This window comes from Girardinichthys multiradiatus, chromosome 12, assembly GCF_021462225.1.
Source record: "Girardinichthys multiradiatus isolate DD_20200921_A chromosome 12, DD_fGirMul_XY1, whole genome shotgun sequence".
Taxonomy (NCBI): Eukaryota; Metazoa; Chordata; class Actinopteri; order Cyprinodontiformes; family Goodeidae; genus Girardinichthys; species Girardinichthys multiradiatus.
The window spans coordinates 53,189,921-53,204,894 of record NC_061805.1 but is presented as its reverse complement, the minus strand read 5'-3'; the positions used below and the strand labels follow the sequence as shown (position 1 = coordinate 53,204,894).

The 14,974-nt window shown below is 46.0% G+C and overlaps 2 protein-coding genes across 8 annotated transcripts in view; one reads left to right on the top strand and one right to left on the bottom strand.

Moving 5' to 3' along the window:
• Positions 1-6,367, bottom strand: part of entr1 (endosome associated trafficking regulator 1) — a 38,991-nt gene extending 32,624 nt beyond the window's left edge. The window contains exons 1-3 of one of the 4 annotated variants that reach the window (XM_047381611.1): positions 6,175-6,367; positions 5,772-5,881; positions 2,961-3,067 (exon numbers count right to left, since the gene is read on the bottom strand). In XM_047381611.1, coding sequence (XP_047237567.1) covers positions 2,961-3,067; positions 5,772-5,881; positions 6,175-6,217 — 260 coding nt within the window. In that variant the 5' untranslated portion in view covers positions 6,218-6,367. The remainder of the gene's footprint in view (positions 1-2,960; positions 3,068-5,771; positions 5,882-6,174) is intronic. The other 3 variants (XM_047381613.1, XM_047381612.1, XM_047381614.1) reach the window with 3 other exon arrangements.
• Positions 6,368-6,411: 44 nt separating this feature from the next.
• On the top strand, positions 6,412-14,045 carry chek2 (checkpoint kinase 2). Of its 4 annotated transcripts, none has more exons than XM_047381608.1 (15): positions 6,412-6,557; positions 10,024-10,305; positions 10,382-10,506; positions 10,648-10,780; positions 11,065-11,155; positions 11,508-11,685; positions 11,811-11,864; positions 11,952-12,016; positions 12,127-12,226; positions 12,294-12,380; positions 12,449-12,612; positions 12,682-12,797; positions 12,876-12,961; positions 13,583-13,684; positions 13,730-14,045. In XM_047381608.1, exons 2-15 carry the CDS (start codon positions 10,032-10,034, stop codon positions 13,859-13,861), a joined length of 1,707 nt encoding a protein of 568 aa, XP_047237564.1. In that variant the 5' UTR covers positions 6,412-6,557; positions 10,024-10,031; the 3' UTR covers positions 13,862-14,045. The 4 variants fall into 4 exon arrangements, with proteins under 4 accessions (XP_047237564.1, XP_047237563.1, XP_047237565.1 ...); XM_047381609.1 differs by having other exon boundaries at positions 6,413-6,557; positions 13,751-14,045; XM_047381607.1 differs by having other exon boundaries at positions 13,583-14,045.
• Positions 14,046-14,974: the final 929 nt, after the last annotated feature.

Below are 14,974 nucleotides of genomic sequence, written 5' to 3'. Positions count from 1 at the left end.
AAATGTCAGAACCATGTTTCATGTTTCATGTCGGTTTGTTTGTGTTTTGGGGGAAATATTTGTGTGCCTGAACAGCTGATTTTATGTGTGTTTTACTTCCAGCCTGAGGTTCTGTGCCAGTCTGGACCAGTTCAAAGTGTGACTCAGGACCAGACAAGGACGATGTGAGCTCTAAGGTTATCTGCTGCCTGCAGGATCACAGTTTTGCTGTGGCAGCTGAGAGCTGTAGGACCAACAGAAAGTAAACCCTAAGGAACAGTAGAGTGGACCAGGAAAACCCGACTGCTGTCAACAGAAAATGACGAGTCGCTGATGGGTTTTCACATAAACATGTCGCAGATATTTGAATCTTCTGTTTCATCTTCAGGTCCTTGAACCTAACAGGTTCTTATTCTTTGTAAAACAGTCTCTGCATGGATTATGGAGACACCAAAGATACCCTGCGATGAATATCTGACAGCATCTGATATTTAGAAGGACTCGCAGCGTGACCGCTGCTACGACCTGCGTCCTCTAATCCACCCGGTTAGTGGACAGCAGACTGGTGAGGAGGATCTGCTTGTGTGACGCAGGCACACAGTGGGAGCAGATTATTTCAGGGGAACTAAATTTCACACAACACTGATATTCCAAGTTGGCCGCTTTTCCCCAGTCAGAACCGGGTCCCTCCTCTTTCTCCTCTTCATATTTATTTTAAGGCACATAAATGTGGCCTTCTGGTTTGGTGAGCTAGAAGACGGCGGCATAGGAGAGCGCTCTCCCAACGTTTCATGTAAAAATGACCCACGGTCAGATATGTTTGGGAATACAAGAAATAAAAGTGAGGGCCTCAAGATGCCAAGAGGAAAGAAAAGCAGAGAAGGATGGGAAGATGAATCTCCATCAATAGTGCCCTTAATGAACAGTTATTGCAGGAAAAACTGGAATTATTTGACACCACAGAGATACGAGTCGAGAGAGCACATCACGCTCTGGTGCCAAAACCAGCACCAGACTCGGTACCACGGTCCATAGTTGTAAAAACGGCCAACTTCAGGTCAAAAGAAGGATTACTGAAAGTAGCCGACAGGAATGAGGATTGGAATATGTCGGATTAACCTAGATCATGACTACGGCTCTCAGGGTCCAGAAATATATGACAAGGTAGTGATCCGCTTTAACACTCCGCCATTGGCCAAAAGAAAAGGAGGGCGGGGCCTTCCCTCATTAAGAGATTATTATAGGGCAGCCCAGCTAAGGCCTATGATATGCTGGTATAACCCATCATATGAAGCACAATGGATGAATATGGAAGAGACTCCCATCCTGGTAAAGCAGTTATGGCAACCAGTAGATTACAGGACCTCATAAAAACAATAGAAACCCAGAGACCAAGCTGACCCTTAAAATCTGGGAAACAGTAATTACAGAAGAAAAAGATGTATTAAGTGTGCATATGATACAAACATAACTCCAAATAAATCAGACACTAGGTTCAAAGACTGGACAAAGAAAGGGTCAACAGCGCTATCCCACATGATGAAGGAAGGGTTCTTGGCTTTACAATAATTACAGATAAATATACACTAGAAGCACCGGATTTCTACCGATACCTGCCGATGAGACACTTTGCTAGAGAGAAGATAAAACTGGTAGCAGAACCAAGTAAGCAGTTGTTAGGACATACAGTGGAAAGAACAGGTATTTAACAATAAAATGCTAATTAATTGCTTAAAACTCATACAATGTGATGTTCTGGATTTTTGTTTTAGATTCCGTCACTCACAGTTAAAGAAAATCTACGATACAAATTGATCAAATTCTCGTTCTCCCCACAGACGCTCAAACCAAAACACAGGTATTATTTCTGGGTTATTTAAAGGCCTTAAAAACAAGGAAACACATTCAGCTCTATATATTAAAATAAAATGGGAAAGGGAGGGAGGGAAAATGGAAAACCATATGGGCATTTTAATGGAAATGCTGTAGCTCACATAGTTGGAGCAAATCTGGGTGGAAAAGTATGATCAGAAATTTTCCTACGCCCTACTCTCGCTATAAGGTGAACTCATGGCACGCTGGAGAAACTGTGGCAGTGTTAATGCAAACCACCATCATACGTTTAGGGACTGTGTTGTTATCAGTGCCTACTGGCAGGAAATACGACATCTTCAAGAGTCATCTGCCTTTGGAAAGTAAAACTTGCTATTTTGGACCCATGCCTTAAGAAGAAAAATAAAGACTTGTTTATGATACTGATGGAACAAATAATGGCTCTGGACCTGTGGATGGACACCACCATAACTACTGACAGGATGAAGGAGAAGATGACAGCTGAGTCAATCATAAGAGGAACATGTTCACTTCACGCTGGAAGGAATGGATGGTCGATATAATACTACACAGACCAGGCCTCTGCTTTAAATGTTCCTAATCTCAGATATGATGTAATAACAACCTTAGAACCACAAATAAATGCTTATGTTTCAGGTTTTTCGTTGTTTTTTGTTCATTCATATAAAAGAACACATTGAGGCTGATTCTCTGTAACCACCAAGAGATGCAGAACGACAAATACATTTAAAAGAGGCACATAAACTTAGCAACAACAAGGACTGCGTTCTTCATGGTGTGTTTGTTGTGGTTGTCTCTGGTGGCTCAGATGGATGGCGTACGCTGATGACTTTCACTGTACGTCGTAACCGATTTAGTAGTAAACCGCATCGCACAATTTGGACACGCCAAAGTTTTTTTGATCCACGCCACATAGTGTGTCAGGGCTAAAAGCGCACAGTGTAAGAAGGCCATGACTCACAGAACATCTGAGTTAGTGCAGAAGAAAAGACAGAAAGGACCCTCTGAGGTCCAGATTGTTAGCAGCAACAGCTATTCAGAACCTGAACCAAGATCACATCCAGGGACCGAAACCAGGTCCTGAAGTTAGAATCAAACTGACCCTGTGAGGAGCAGACATGACCCACCTTGTCTCCTTTTCCTCGATATCTTCATCTGCATCGTCCTCCTCGTTAGTGCAGAGGGAGGAGCTGCTGTCAACAAATGACTGGAAGCTCTGCTCCAACTCCTCCTCCTGATAGGACAGAGAAGATGACACCTGTAGTACCACATATGACCACCAGGGGGATGCATCAGTGAGAGACACAAACAGCAAAAGAATTCAAACAAATGAACCAAAGTCAAATCAAAATAGCACTTAGTAGGGCTGGGTATAAAAACTGCTGAATCCATTTTGAATCGATTTCAGTTAAATTGTGAAATATCGAGTTAAATGGCATCCGATCCATTATCAGTAATCTCCTGCTTCAGATGTCAGGTTGGCGAGCATTCATATACAACATGGCCGATGCAGGTGACGCTGCACACAGCAAGTTGTCCCAACTGCAGCCTGACATCTGGAACCAAACCACTTGACAAAGTATCACGCTATGCTAACGCTGACATCCAACAACAAGCCCTTTAGGGCTAAACTAAAGAAACTGAAGGGCTCACTAACATTTCCAACCAATTCTCTGTTGTTTGCAAAGATTTACGCCCGGAGTTGCAGCAGAAAACCGAAGCTTTAAGCGGCTCGTTGATGTGCTGGAACCACGTTACCTTATGGTGCAACCTCAACATCTGGCTGGAACTGTCATCCCCATGATGTACACACATAGCCAAGTCACGTCTGCTTGCTCGATGGAGGCACATACACTGGCTTGTAAAAGTATTCACACCCCTTGAATTTTTCCACATTATAACCACAAACATAAATATATTTGATCAGAATTTGATATCAACACAAAACAGAATCCAACTGTGAAGTTCAAAGAAAATTCTATAATTTCTGTTTTTACAAATAGAAAACTGAAAAGGGCTGTTCTCTGATGAAGGTCGAGTCACGTGGAGCAGAAATGATGCTCCAACGATGTTGGAGACATCAAGGAGAGCTCTATGCATCAGCCACTGATGTCACCAGAGGAGCCTTTGGTGGTGGTGCTACAGTGTGAGCAGGTTCTAGTCCATACAGAACTGAGCTATACTGTGAATGGAGCAGAGACAAGCCCATATTACCTGAATAACATCATGAATCCAGTCATTGTGCTCCTGCAAGAACAACTCAGGACTAGTTTCATCTTCATGGAGGACAATGCTCCAGATGATCGAGGTCTCATCATCCCTTAGAACACCTATGGGATCATCTGAGTCTCCGTCTAGAGGCTCGTAACTCTGAACCCCAGAACCTCAATGACCTGAGGACCATCCTTCAAGAACAGCTGGATGCCACGCCTCAGCAGACAATCAGTGGACTTCTGAACAGCAGGAGACGTCGATGTCAAGCTGGAGTTGATGTTCAAGGTCACATGACACGTCATTGAGAGATGTTGAGATCTTCCCACCACTAATGTTGACTTTGGGTTCAATAAATACTTTGAGATGAAGGAATCATCATCGCATGCTTCTACCTCAATGCTCCACTTTCATGATATAAAATCACTGTAGCAGAAACGTTTTAGGCTGTTCATAAATTTAATCTGAAAGTCAAATATTCCTGTGTGCATACATTTCTCTTATTACTGATTAGTTGTGGCAGTTATTGATTTATAATCCATGCGCTCTCTATGCTGGTCACTCATACTGTTATAACGATGAATTGTAAAATGTCTGGAAGAAATGATGCACTAAAGGGCCATCCAGACTTCTTCTAGAGACCGAGGCTGCCACTGCTGCTCCTACTTCCTGGAAGGATTGAGAAAATTTATGAAATTCAATATCATAAAAGATTTTCTATCGGATTATATGGAATATTACATCATTTCAAAGAGTTCAGAAAAGTGTTTTAATGTATTTATTTCTGGTTTTCTCCCGATTGTAATGGCGATAAAGGAGCTGAGGAGATGGTGGAAGCCACTTCTTCCAAGAAACCCAAGAAACCCGGCACCTTGGAGTCTCTCCTTGGGACAGTCTTCTCACCAGCAGTAAGGACCACGGACAAAAAACCTCCAGCAATGAGAGCTTCAGATCAGAAGATCTGGGCTGGAGTGGAATGAAAGGAGGAACCAAAGCTGGATCTCCCTGAGGAGCAACACGTTTGTGTCCCAGGGACCAGAACTGGGTCGGAGACGGTGATACTGTCACTGCCAAAAGGAGCCGACTAACCCGGATCACGTCAATGAGCTCCTTTTCCTTCACAAGAAGGGAGAACAACTGTCCATTCTCAGAGCAGTTTGAGTTCACTTTTAGTTTTGTTACCATAATTTTTATTTAGTTTTGCCCTTAAAGAAACAGCACCTTAATAATATCTGCACTGATGGAATGGTCTAGTTCAAGTAAACCTGTAGTTTGAGACAGCTTTGTTACAGGTCAAGTTTAAAGTCTGACCTTTGGGTTTGTTCTGTTCTGTTTACGGTGAAGAGAAAAAATGAAGCGGATCGGATCAATACAAATCGATTCAGAACCTTACGAATCAAAATGGAATCAATTCAGGAACTTGACAACTACGCCCAGCCGTAGCACATAATTACTTTCTTCACACTCATGGTTCTGACCCACACTGCCTGTGTTACTGCTACTGATGCCGTTTTGGGCCACAGAAAGGCCAGAACTTGTTCTACTGAGCTACTTTGTTACTGGGTTACTGCGCGCCACCAGAAAGGATAGAACCTGCCAGAACTTTCGTGTTCATGTCACGGTACCTGTGCTGCCAGGTGAGCCTCAGACAGGAAGCTGCTGCTGACGTCAGAACCTGGCACACATGTTAGAACCATCACAGAGCTCCAGATTCTGCTGGTCCATACCTTTCTGTGTGTTTGATCCTGATCCGGGTGGTGGTTTTGGTCCTGGTTCTTCCAGCGCAGAAACTCTTTGAAGGAGAATGGGTTCAGCTCATCCTGCTTCTCCTCCTCATCTGCAGAACGAAGAAGCTGAAACACTGAACTGGACTGGTTCTGATCCAACAACCTCGCTCTCACTATCTAAGTTCACCAGTTTTTACATGTAAGCGAACCTAACAACACATTCAGACTGCTCCAGAACCAGAACCAACAGCCCAACTGTGCTTTTAATAAGAACCATTTCACAACCCCACCCTAGTCCTAATAGGAACCAGAACCCTCTGATAATGTGACTCTGTTGTTGATCTGTTGCAGAACCAGAACTTTTTGACACTCAGATTGATCGGGATCGAACCGAAGGACTCACCATCTGTGATGATCAGGGTCTTCCCGCCCCTCTGTCTGGACATGACGAACCTGACCGGACCGACCGGGTTCGACTTGGGTCGGCTGTCAGCGGCGCCTCTGGGTAATCGATCTCTTATCGATCATGTTATTGATCCGCCAGTCCCATAATCTGCCCTAAACTGAACCAGACCAGACCCAGAAACTCACTTCCGCATCAAAGTACACGTGACCAGAACTCTAACTTCTTATTGGCTGTAGCCGTCACGTGGCGCGAAGAGGGAAAAAACAAGGAAGCGGAGTTTTCCCGTTGAACATTCTTCACGTGTCTTTGGATAGTTTTGGACCTGCAGATATTCATTGGAGAACTTGAGCCGAACTTTTCCGCAGAGCCCAGATTGAGCGGTGAGTGTGCGAAATTTTGGTGCTGCAGCCCAGTTTGGTTCGGCTCTGTCCGGTCTTGACCAGATGTTAATACAACTGATAAACTGGGTCAACTTTCTGTTCTGCTGTTCTTTCCGGTTCTGGTACCAGACGCTCACTGTTATAGTTTGATCCATTCCGATCTCCGTTTAAAAAGCCCCAAAAATAAGTCTGTCGTTTACATTTGTAGCTACAGCTACTGGGACTGATGATCCGTAAGGTTCTGGTCCATGTTCACTTAGTAAAGCTCAGTTTTAACCGAACCAAAGAGATACCTATCATTCACGTGAAGCATGTCAATACCTGTAAAATCTGCTGGTTCTGATTGGTTCTGGCTAATTAAATTACACAGTTTCTAAATGGGATTCGGTGCTGAGTTCTAGTAGTTTCTTCAACAAACACAACAAAGGAATAAAAACAAATATGGCAATATTTCAATTCAGTTCAGTTTTATTTCTATAGCTCCAATTCACAACAGTCAGGTTCATACATTCCTATTAATCAGATTCAGTTATTTATTCAAATTGGATAAAAAGTTTTTCTATCTAAGGAAACCCAGCAGATTGCATCCAGTCAGTGACTTGCAGCATTCACTCCTCCTGGATGAGCATGTAGAGACAGTGGACAGTCACTGGTGTTGACTTTGCAGTAATCCCTCATACTGAGCATGCATGTAGCGACAGTGGAGAGGAAAAACTCCCTTTTAACAGGAAGAAACCTCCAGCAGAACCAGGATTAGCACTGAGAGCTAGAAGCTGGTATAAAGCATGTTCTCTGTTCTGTAAACGAAATAAACAAACATTTCCAACATGAACCAGGAGAACCCGGGTGAATCTTTGGATTCAGGTTATAGATCTGTGTGTTCTCTGCAGGTCGCTGCTGTTGGGTTCCTTTCTATGTTTCTAAACTGGCCCGATGCATCCAGCTGTTCTGGAAGTTCTTATTGATTGCTCAGCATTTCTTCATCGGTTTACTTCGTTTTTCTGTTTTTGAGCCGGGTTAGGGTCAGAAACAGAACCCTAACCTTCACACGGCCACAGTGTGGGTTCAGGGTTGGTCTCAGTGGATATAACTCCGAGAGGACATAACTCTGGAATTTCTTAAAACATTCCAGGTCTGGAACTGTCTAAACTCTGGGATTCATCTGTAGTCCAAACCTTACCTCACCTTAGGTCCATCAGAGGGGAACCAAGTCATAACATTGTAGTGACCTTGAAAACCTAAAATCTGACCCTTCATTCACATCTAACAGTTTTATGTTGTAAAGACCCAGAAAGCTCTGACCTCCACCATTTTGAAGGTCATAAAGAGGCTGGTTCTGGTGCAGCCCAGAACCGGCTACAGTTTGCTTACCAGCGCCATCTAGGAGTGGATGATGCAATTATAGACCTGCTGCATGGGGCCCATTCTTCCCTGGAGAGACCTGATGCTGTTGTCCACATCCTTTTCCTTGACTCTTCATCCGCCTTCAATACCATCCAGCCTAGACTGTTGAGGGAAAAGCTGGAAACAATGGATGTGGACCACTGACCCAATAAAGTCGGTGAAGCTGTGTGTCAGATCCCCTGATATGCACCTTCGGGGCCCCCCAGGGAGCAGCGCTATCTCTTCTCCACCTCTGCAGACTTTAGCTACCAGGTCATCTCAAATGCAAAGGTGCTCAGATGATACGGCTGTAGTGGAGGGTGTGGAGAGGGCAGAGGAGGAGGAGGAGGAGGAGGAGGAGGAGGAGGAGTACAGGCAGCTGGTGGACAACTTTGTGAGGTGGTGTGGGGAGAACCAATTACAGCTCAATATAGATAAGTGAATGGTGGTCAATTTCAGCCTAATAAAGACATCGCTACTGAAGATCTCCACCTCAGGGAAGGATGTGGAGCAAATAACATCACACCAGTACCTCGGTGTTACCCTCAACTATAAGCTGCAATGGACCAAGAGCACCGAGGTACTGTAGAAAAGAGCATGAGTAGACTCCATTTTCTCCACAAACTCAGGTTCTTCAATATCTGCAGTAGCCTGCTCCAGATGTTCTATCACTCGTCAGTGGCTAGTGCAGTTTTCTTCGCTGTGGGGAGCCAGAATAAAGGTGAAGGACTCAAAAAGAAGAAACGAACCCACAGAAAAGACTGAGTCAGTTGTTGGGACCAGACTGGCTTCATAGGAGGAGAAGCTGAGACTGAATGTTGGAGAAGATCAGATGAACAATGTATCTCAGCCTCTTTACAGCACAGTAGGTAACCTGAGGAGAAGCCCCAGCTGAAGATCCCTGCAGCCCCGATGTGTTGAGGAGCCCGAGGCCGTCAGACCTTTAAGGTACAAGTAGTCTCCAGAACCGTGTCCCAGATAACTGCAGGTACATTTATTTTATTGAGTCTTGTCTCCTAGACTTTTACTGGTTTATGTTGATGCTTTATGCTGGGACAAATGAATGTCCCATTGGAGATTAATAAAGTCAAACCCGGATTCATGGTTTAAACTCTTTTTGTGCCCTATAATAACTGGAACCGGGCTCCAGCAGAATCTTTTATTGCAGGAAATCTCATTTACAAGGCTGACCTGGACAGAAACGGAACCAAAAGACATCACATCAGTGATCACCAGAATATTAATGAAAAGTCCAATAACATGTTAGTGTTGTGACATAATTCATCAATCAGAACATTTGCATTCAGATCTTTAACCATTTCAAAGGTTTGTTTAAAGTCAGTCAGCTGGATCTCAGCTGCAGCCCGGTTCCTCTCGGAGTGAAACAAGGTGGAAAACACAGAATAGAGTCCAGTTTTCTAGACTTCATCTGATTGGTTGTTGCTCTTGCAAAGCCCCGAACATCTCTCCCTCCTGGAACCTGCCTGCTGTCTGGCCTGTGGCCGCTGACCCGAAGAGACAAACAGAACTCGGAACCAACAGGTTATGCCTGTTTTGAATTTTTTTTAAAATCTGGATCAACTGAGCTGATTTTTGGTTGTAAGAAATTTTGTTTTGGTCCAGTCCTGTTTAACCCAAACAGCTGGTTCCGGTTAACCCAAATGGAGCAGCACTTATGTGTGTCCTGCAGTCAGATGACCAGTGAGACCAGTAGAACCTGTTAATCTATGATGGTCTTAGATTGTGGATGATTAGAAAATGTTACCAAGCAAAGATTCATGAGATGATCTATGTGGTGCGGTTCTACGCTCTGGTTTCTCTCAACGTGACCAAACAAGTAAAGTTCTGTAGTGGAGATGAAACGGATCCTGGTGGTACTGGTTACCAGTCAGAGTGCAGCTTCGTCTCTGACGCGTCGCAGCAGATGAGATTGAAGCAGGGATATCAGAACCACCAAGTAGAGCCGAATGTTGCACGGAGCAGAACTCTGGACTAGTGTATCAGAGGGTCCGATTGAACGGGGGAGCTGTGATAAAACCAGGATGTGATATCTTGTCTAACACAGCCTCTGGTGTTTCCACAGATATCAGCATGTCTGCAGAGATTCCACCTGGGGGAGAGTCATCCCAGACCCAGTCCGAAAGCCAGACCCAGTCCACCCTGTCCCCATCCCAGGCCAGGTCCCAGTCCCAGCAGGGTTCCAGTTCATCCAGTGGACCCGCCTCTGGCAGCCAGTCATCCAGCGGCTCAGGGACTCTGAGCAGCGTGGACACCATCCCCGTGACACTGCCGTCCGTCCCAGAGGAACCAGAACCACAGCCTTGGGGTCGGCTGCTCCCCATGGTCCGAGGCTTCAGGAGTCACGGTGACCCACCATTACTTCACTCTGATGATCTGAACCAGAACCAGGACTGATCCTTTTTCTTTGTGTTTGGTTCCAGACTGCACCGAGGACCAGTACCTGTTTGGACGGGATTCTGGATGTGACTATGTCCTGGATGATCCAGATGACAAGGGATCCAAGAGGTTCCGAATCTACAGCAAGAAACACTTCAGAATCTACAGAGTGAGAACGCTGACTGATGGTTTTCCTGCTGGTTCTTTCTCAGAGCCGTCAGTAGTTCTGGTGCTGCCGCTACTGTGGTTCCGAGCAGGAAGCACGTCTCACCTTTCCTTCTGTCTGTCCCACACCTGTCCTGTCCACCAGGACGGCTCTGAGGTCTTCGTGGAGGACTACAGTAACAACGGGACGTTTGTGGACGGGGTAAAGGTCGGTCAGAACAAGAAGCTTCCTCTCATCAATAATGCTGTGCTGTCTCTGGCGGAGCAACGGAACCGAGGTGACACACCTGAGTCATGTGACTCTCCAAGAAACCAAAACACCTGTCTCACCTCACCTCAGTTCTGACACACCTGTCACTCACCCTGTCATCTTGTCTCGCCTGAAGCACGCCTCAATCTTCTGTCTCTTGTCGCTCATACTTGTAATCTGTCCCACCTGGCTTACCGTACCTGTACCATGTGACCCGTCACCTGACTCCTTCTCTTCTGGCTTGGCTACCTAAACCTGGCTCACCTGTGTGTCCTGTGGCCCCACCCCCTGTCCCCTGCTGTCTCTCGGCAGTGTTTGTCTTCATCAACCTGATGTCAGATGATCAGTCCAGTTTACCCAGAGATCTGCAGGATAAATATGTTCTGACCCGGCGGATTGGAACGTAAGTCTGCTTTGTTTCTGTAAGGACGAGAAGTCCATATTCTGGTTCAGAACACATCCTTTATATTCTGACAACATACCGAGGAACTTTCATTTTCCCCCACTAGGGAACGTCGCACTGCAACGTTCCCGGGTTTTCTCCGGTTCTGCGTTTTGTTTGGCAGGTTGAAAAGTTCCCGGCAAGCTCAGTTTATTACAAACTGTTAGGAAGGACGTACTGGATCACCAGATCCTACTTCCTGGGTGTTGCCACATTCTTGATTGGTCCTCTCCGGTCCCATGGCCACATGCTGACTGAGCATGTTATGTTTCCTTAGCAACGCTCACTTCCTGTCCGTTTTTATCCTGTTTAGAGGGCAGAACCTTCTGGTTCTGACCAGATGGAAGAGCAACGATCCAAACTCATGGTGTGTTTGTTATCCAACCTGTTCCAGAGGAGTCTGCGGCGAGGTGCGGCTGGCCTTCGAGCGCTCCACCTGCAGGAAGTTCGCCGTCAAAATCATCAACAAGAACAACTTCCAGTCTGAGGGGGTGAGTCTGCCCTCCGATTGGCTCACACGTTTCCTTCTTGTGGCTGCTCGCCTCAGGACTACAAACATGGTGGCATGAACATTGAGGCGTTCATGTGACCTGCTTGTTTTATCATCCAATCACAGACGGCGACACGGAACGCAGAGACGGAGATTCAGATTCTGCAGAGGGTTGATCATGTGAGTAAAACAGAGAAGAAGAGACGTTATGGATACCTAAAATGTCTCCTTCTATCCTCGGTCCTCATCTACGTCTGTGTCCTACAGCCTTGTCTCATAAAGACGGAGGACTTCTATCAGACGGAGGACAGTTACTACATCGTCCTGGAGCTGTAAGTCAAAGCTGAACGTTTGACCTTTGACTTACACGTGACTACACCACCTATTTTAATTTAACTGGCCACGCCCTCATACTCACTAACTCCACCCCCTGTGTCCCGAGGATGGAGGGCGGCGAGCTCTTCCACAGAGTGAAGTCTCAGCAGCAGCTAAATGAAGGCGTGGCCAAACTTTACTTCTATCAGATGCTCTGTGCTGTTCAGGTGAGACCTGTTGCTGTTGTCAAGGTAACCAGTACAGACAGACACCTAGGTAGCTGTGTGTGTGTAGTATCTCCACAGGAACGGGATCATCCACAGAGATCTGAAGCCAGAGAACATCCTCCTGTCCTCCAATGAGGACACCTGTCTCATAAAGGTAACCTGACCTTCCTCGTCCTCCTAACATCAGAGTGTCCTTCTTGTAACCCCGCCCCCCTGTGTCAGGTGACAGACTTTAACCAGTCCAGGATCCTGGAGGAGGCAGCCCTCATGAAGACTCTGTGTGGGACTCCATCCTACCTAGCTCCTGAGGTCTTCACCCACGCTTCCACCACCGGCTATGGGCTAGCTGTAGATGCCTGGAGCCTGGGCGTGCTGCTGTTTGTCTGGTAGGCTCCGCCCCCCTCAGCCGCTCTGCTGGGCGTGCCCTCAGATTCTAACCTGAGTGTCTCCGACAGTCTGAGTGGCTATGCTCCGTTCCACGAGAGCTTCAGCGAGAACTCTGTCAAGGAGCAGATCATCAGAGGAGAATTCACCATGGTCCCATCCAAGTGGAGAAGAGTCTCTAATCAAGGTAACCATGGTAACCAGAGTTTCCTATTTGATTAAACTGACCTCAGAGCTGTCGTTAAGATGGTTGTTGATGTTTCAGCCAAAGATGTGGTGAGGAAGCTGCTGGTGGTCGACCCCACACTGAGGATGTCTGTGGATGAAGCTCTGCAGCACCCCTGGCTGCAGGTAGGTGAACTGCAGAGGCATCATCAGTCACATGTTCTGTCTAGGAAGCCTGAAAGGTCTCCATCATGGTTCTCCATCACCATGTATCGGCTTAAAGAGAGCGTCCACCAATAGTGTGGGTGTGTTCAGCTCGTGTCTGATACAGGAAGGTTCTAACAGAACAGGATGTGATCAGTCCCAGGGTGGTACAATACTTCAGTCTGACTAATAAAGCCCTGCATGTTCTGCTTGGCTCAGAAGTATTTACACCCCTTGGAGATCATTGGTCCCAATGGAGATCATTAACTGATCTTCTCTGAGAGGGATTAGGAGAATCTGCTTCTCACACGGAGAACAAAGTTCTAGTCCATCCGTTTCCATCTCATTCTCAAGGTTAGGGTGAAGGTTAGTGGTGGAGACTCCACGTCTCCACCACGTCTCCACCATGTCTCCACCTGATCTTCCTGTTGCTATTGAAAGTGGACCTGCTGCAGAGAGAACGTGCTGACCTCTCGCACCTCATCCAGCTACTCCTCTGTTTACCCCTAAATGTGGGAACATAGTTGGCTAAAAAAATCACCAGGTTGTGGTGGGGCATGATGGGAAATGTAGGCAGCTCACGGTGGCTCTGCTGCGTTTCAGGATCAGCAGATGTTGCAGGCGGCTCGCAGTCTCATGTACCCCGAAGGCGAAGATGCTCCACCTGCTGCTTCTCCATCAGATGCTCCTGTAGCTGCTTCCATGGTAACCACACACATAAACAGCACAAAGCCCAGCCTCTTATTACAGTTTGGCTCCTCCCATCTGCAGGAGGCGGAGTCATCAACAGGAGAAAGGTTCAGGAAAAAACGAGGAAGAGGAGATGATGAGGAGGAGCATCTTGCCAAGAGGATCCAAGCCCCAGCCCCTGCTTTTCCGTAGAGGAAGTGAAGTTTAGTTTCTCTTATTTATTCCCAGCAGCTGGGTTATTGTTTTTAACCAGTTGATTGGTTGGACCTCATGCTGTTGAACCGTCTCCTCACTGATGTTGAGGTGCTGTTCTGTAAAGACTGAAGCAGGCTCTGCTGTTGAAGATAAAACAATAAACAGAACCAAAGAAAAACTGCCGGAGTGTTTAAATCTTTGAGAAAAACTGTATATGATGAAGATCCAAGCTGCAGGCTGGACTGTGATGGATCTTCTCTAAACCTCCAGGAATAAACTACAATGAGTTTTTTCATTTATTTAATGAGCTGGAAGAAAATGAGACTATCAGCAAAGTCAGGGGGCTAATGTCGTCCATAGCTTCCATCCTGCAGCTTTTAGATGCTTCCGTCCTCCAACACATGTTAGAGGACGCTTCTTAAAGCGGCAGGATGGAAGCTCTCCAGAACTGGACATTGACACCCTATGCTACACCACTGGCGCCCTCTGGTGGCCGTTCCAGGTCCTGGTAAATGGACTCCTTTCCATCCCATTGCAGATGCAGGCAGAGTTGATAGTGAATTAGATGTGAAACCATCTTTAGTTTGAACAACTTTCTTCTTTAACTCTTTTACGACATGTTGATGTTTTGACTCAACCACTAGGTGGAGACATTTTCAGCAGACTGGAAGGTTTCATTCTTCAACGCAGTTATAGTTTTGGTCATGGCGTAATGAAAAACCCAAACTGCTCAACCAGAACTACAAACAAAACAAAGTTCACCAGAACAGTGGTGTCATTATATTGTTATGGAGCCAGGATTTCTTGAATTGTTAAAACAAAGGTATTCGTGTCTGCCTGGTTGGAAGCAGAGAAAAATACATTTCAGACATTTAGAAATTTGCAAATGTATTATTTTTGGAGACAGTCACCAGCTGCTCTTGCACACAGTCATGCGTCTCGTCGAGCGAGTAGTCGTTCTCGCAGTCATGCACACCAGCTGTTTCTGGCGGACCATCTAGGGGCGGGTTTAGTAATACTGATTGAAGAACAGATGAACTAAGAACAGGGAATTCTGATGACATCTGCAGCCTTTAAACAGGTTTTAAACAAACATTTAGAAATATCTTC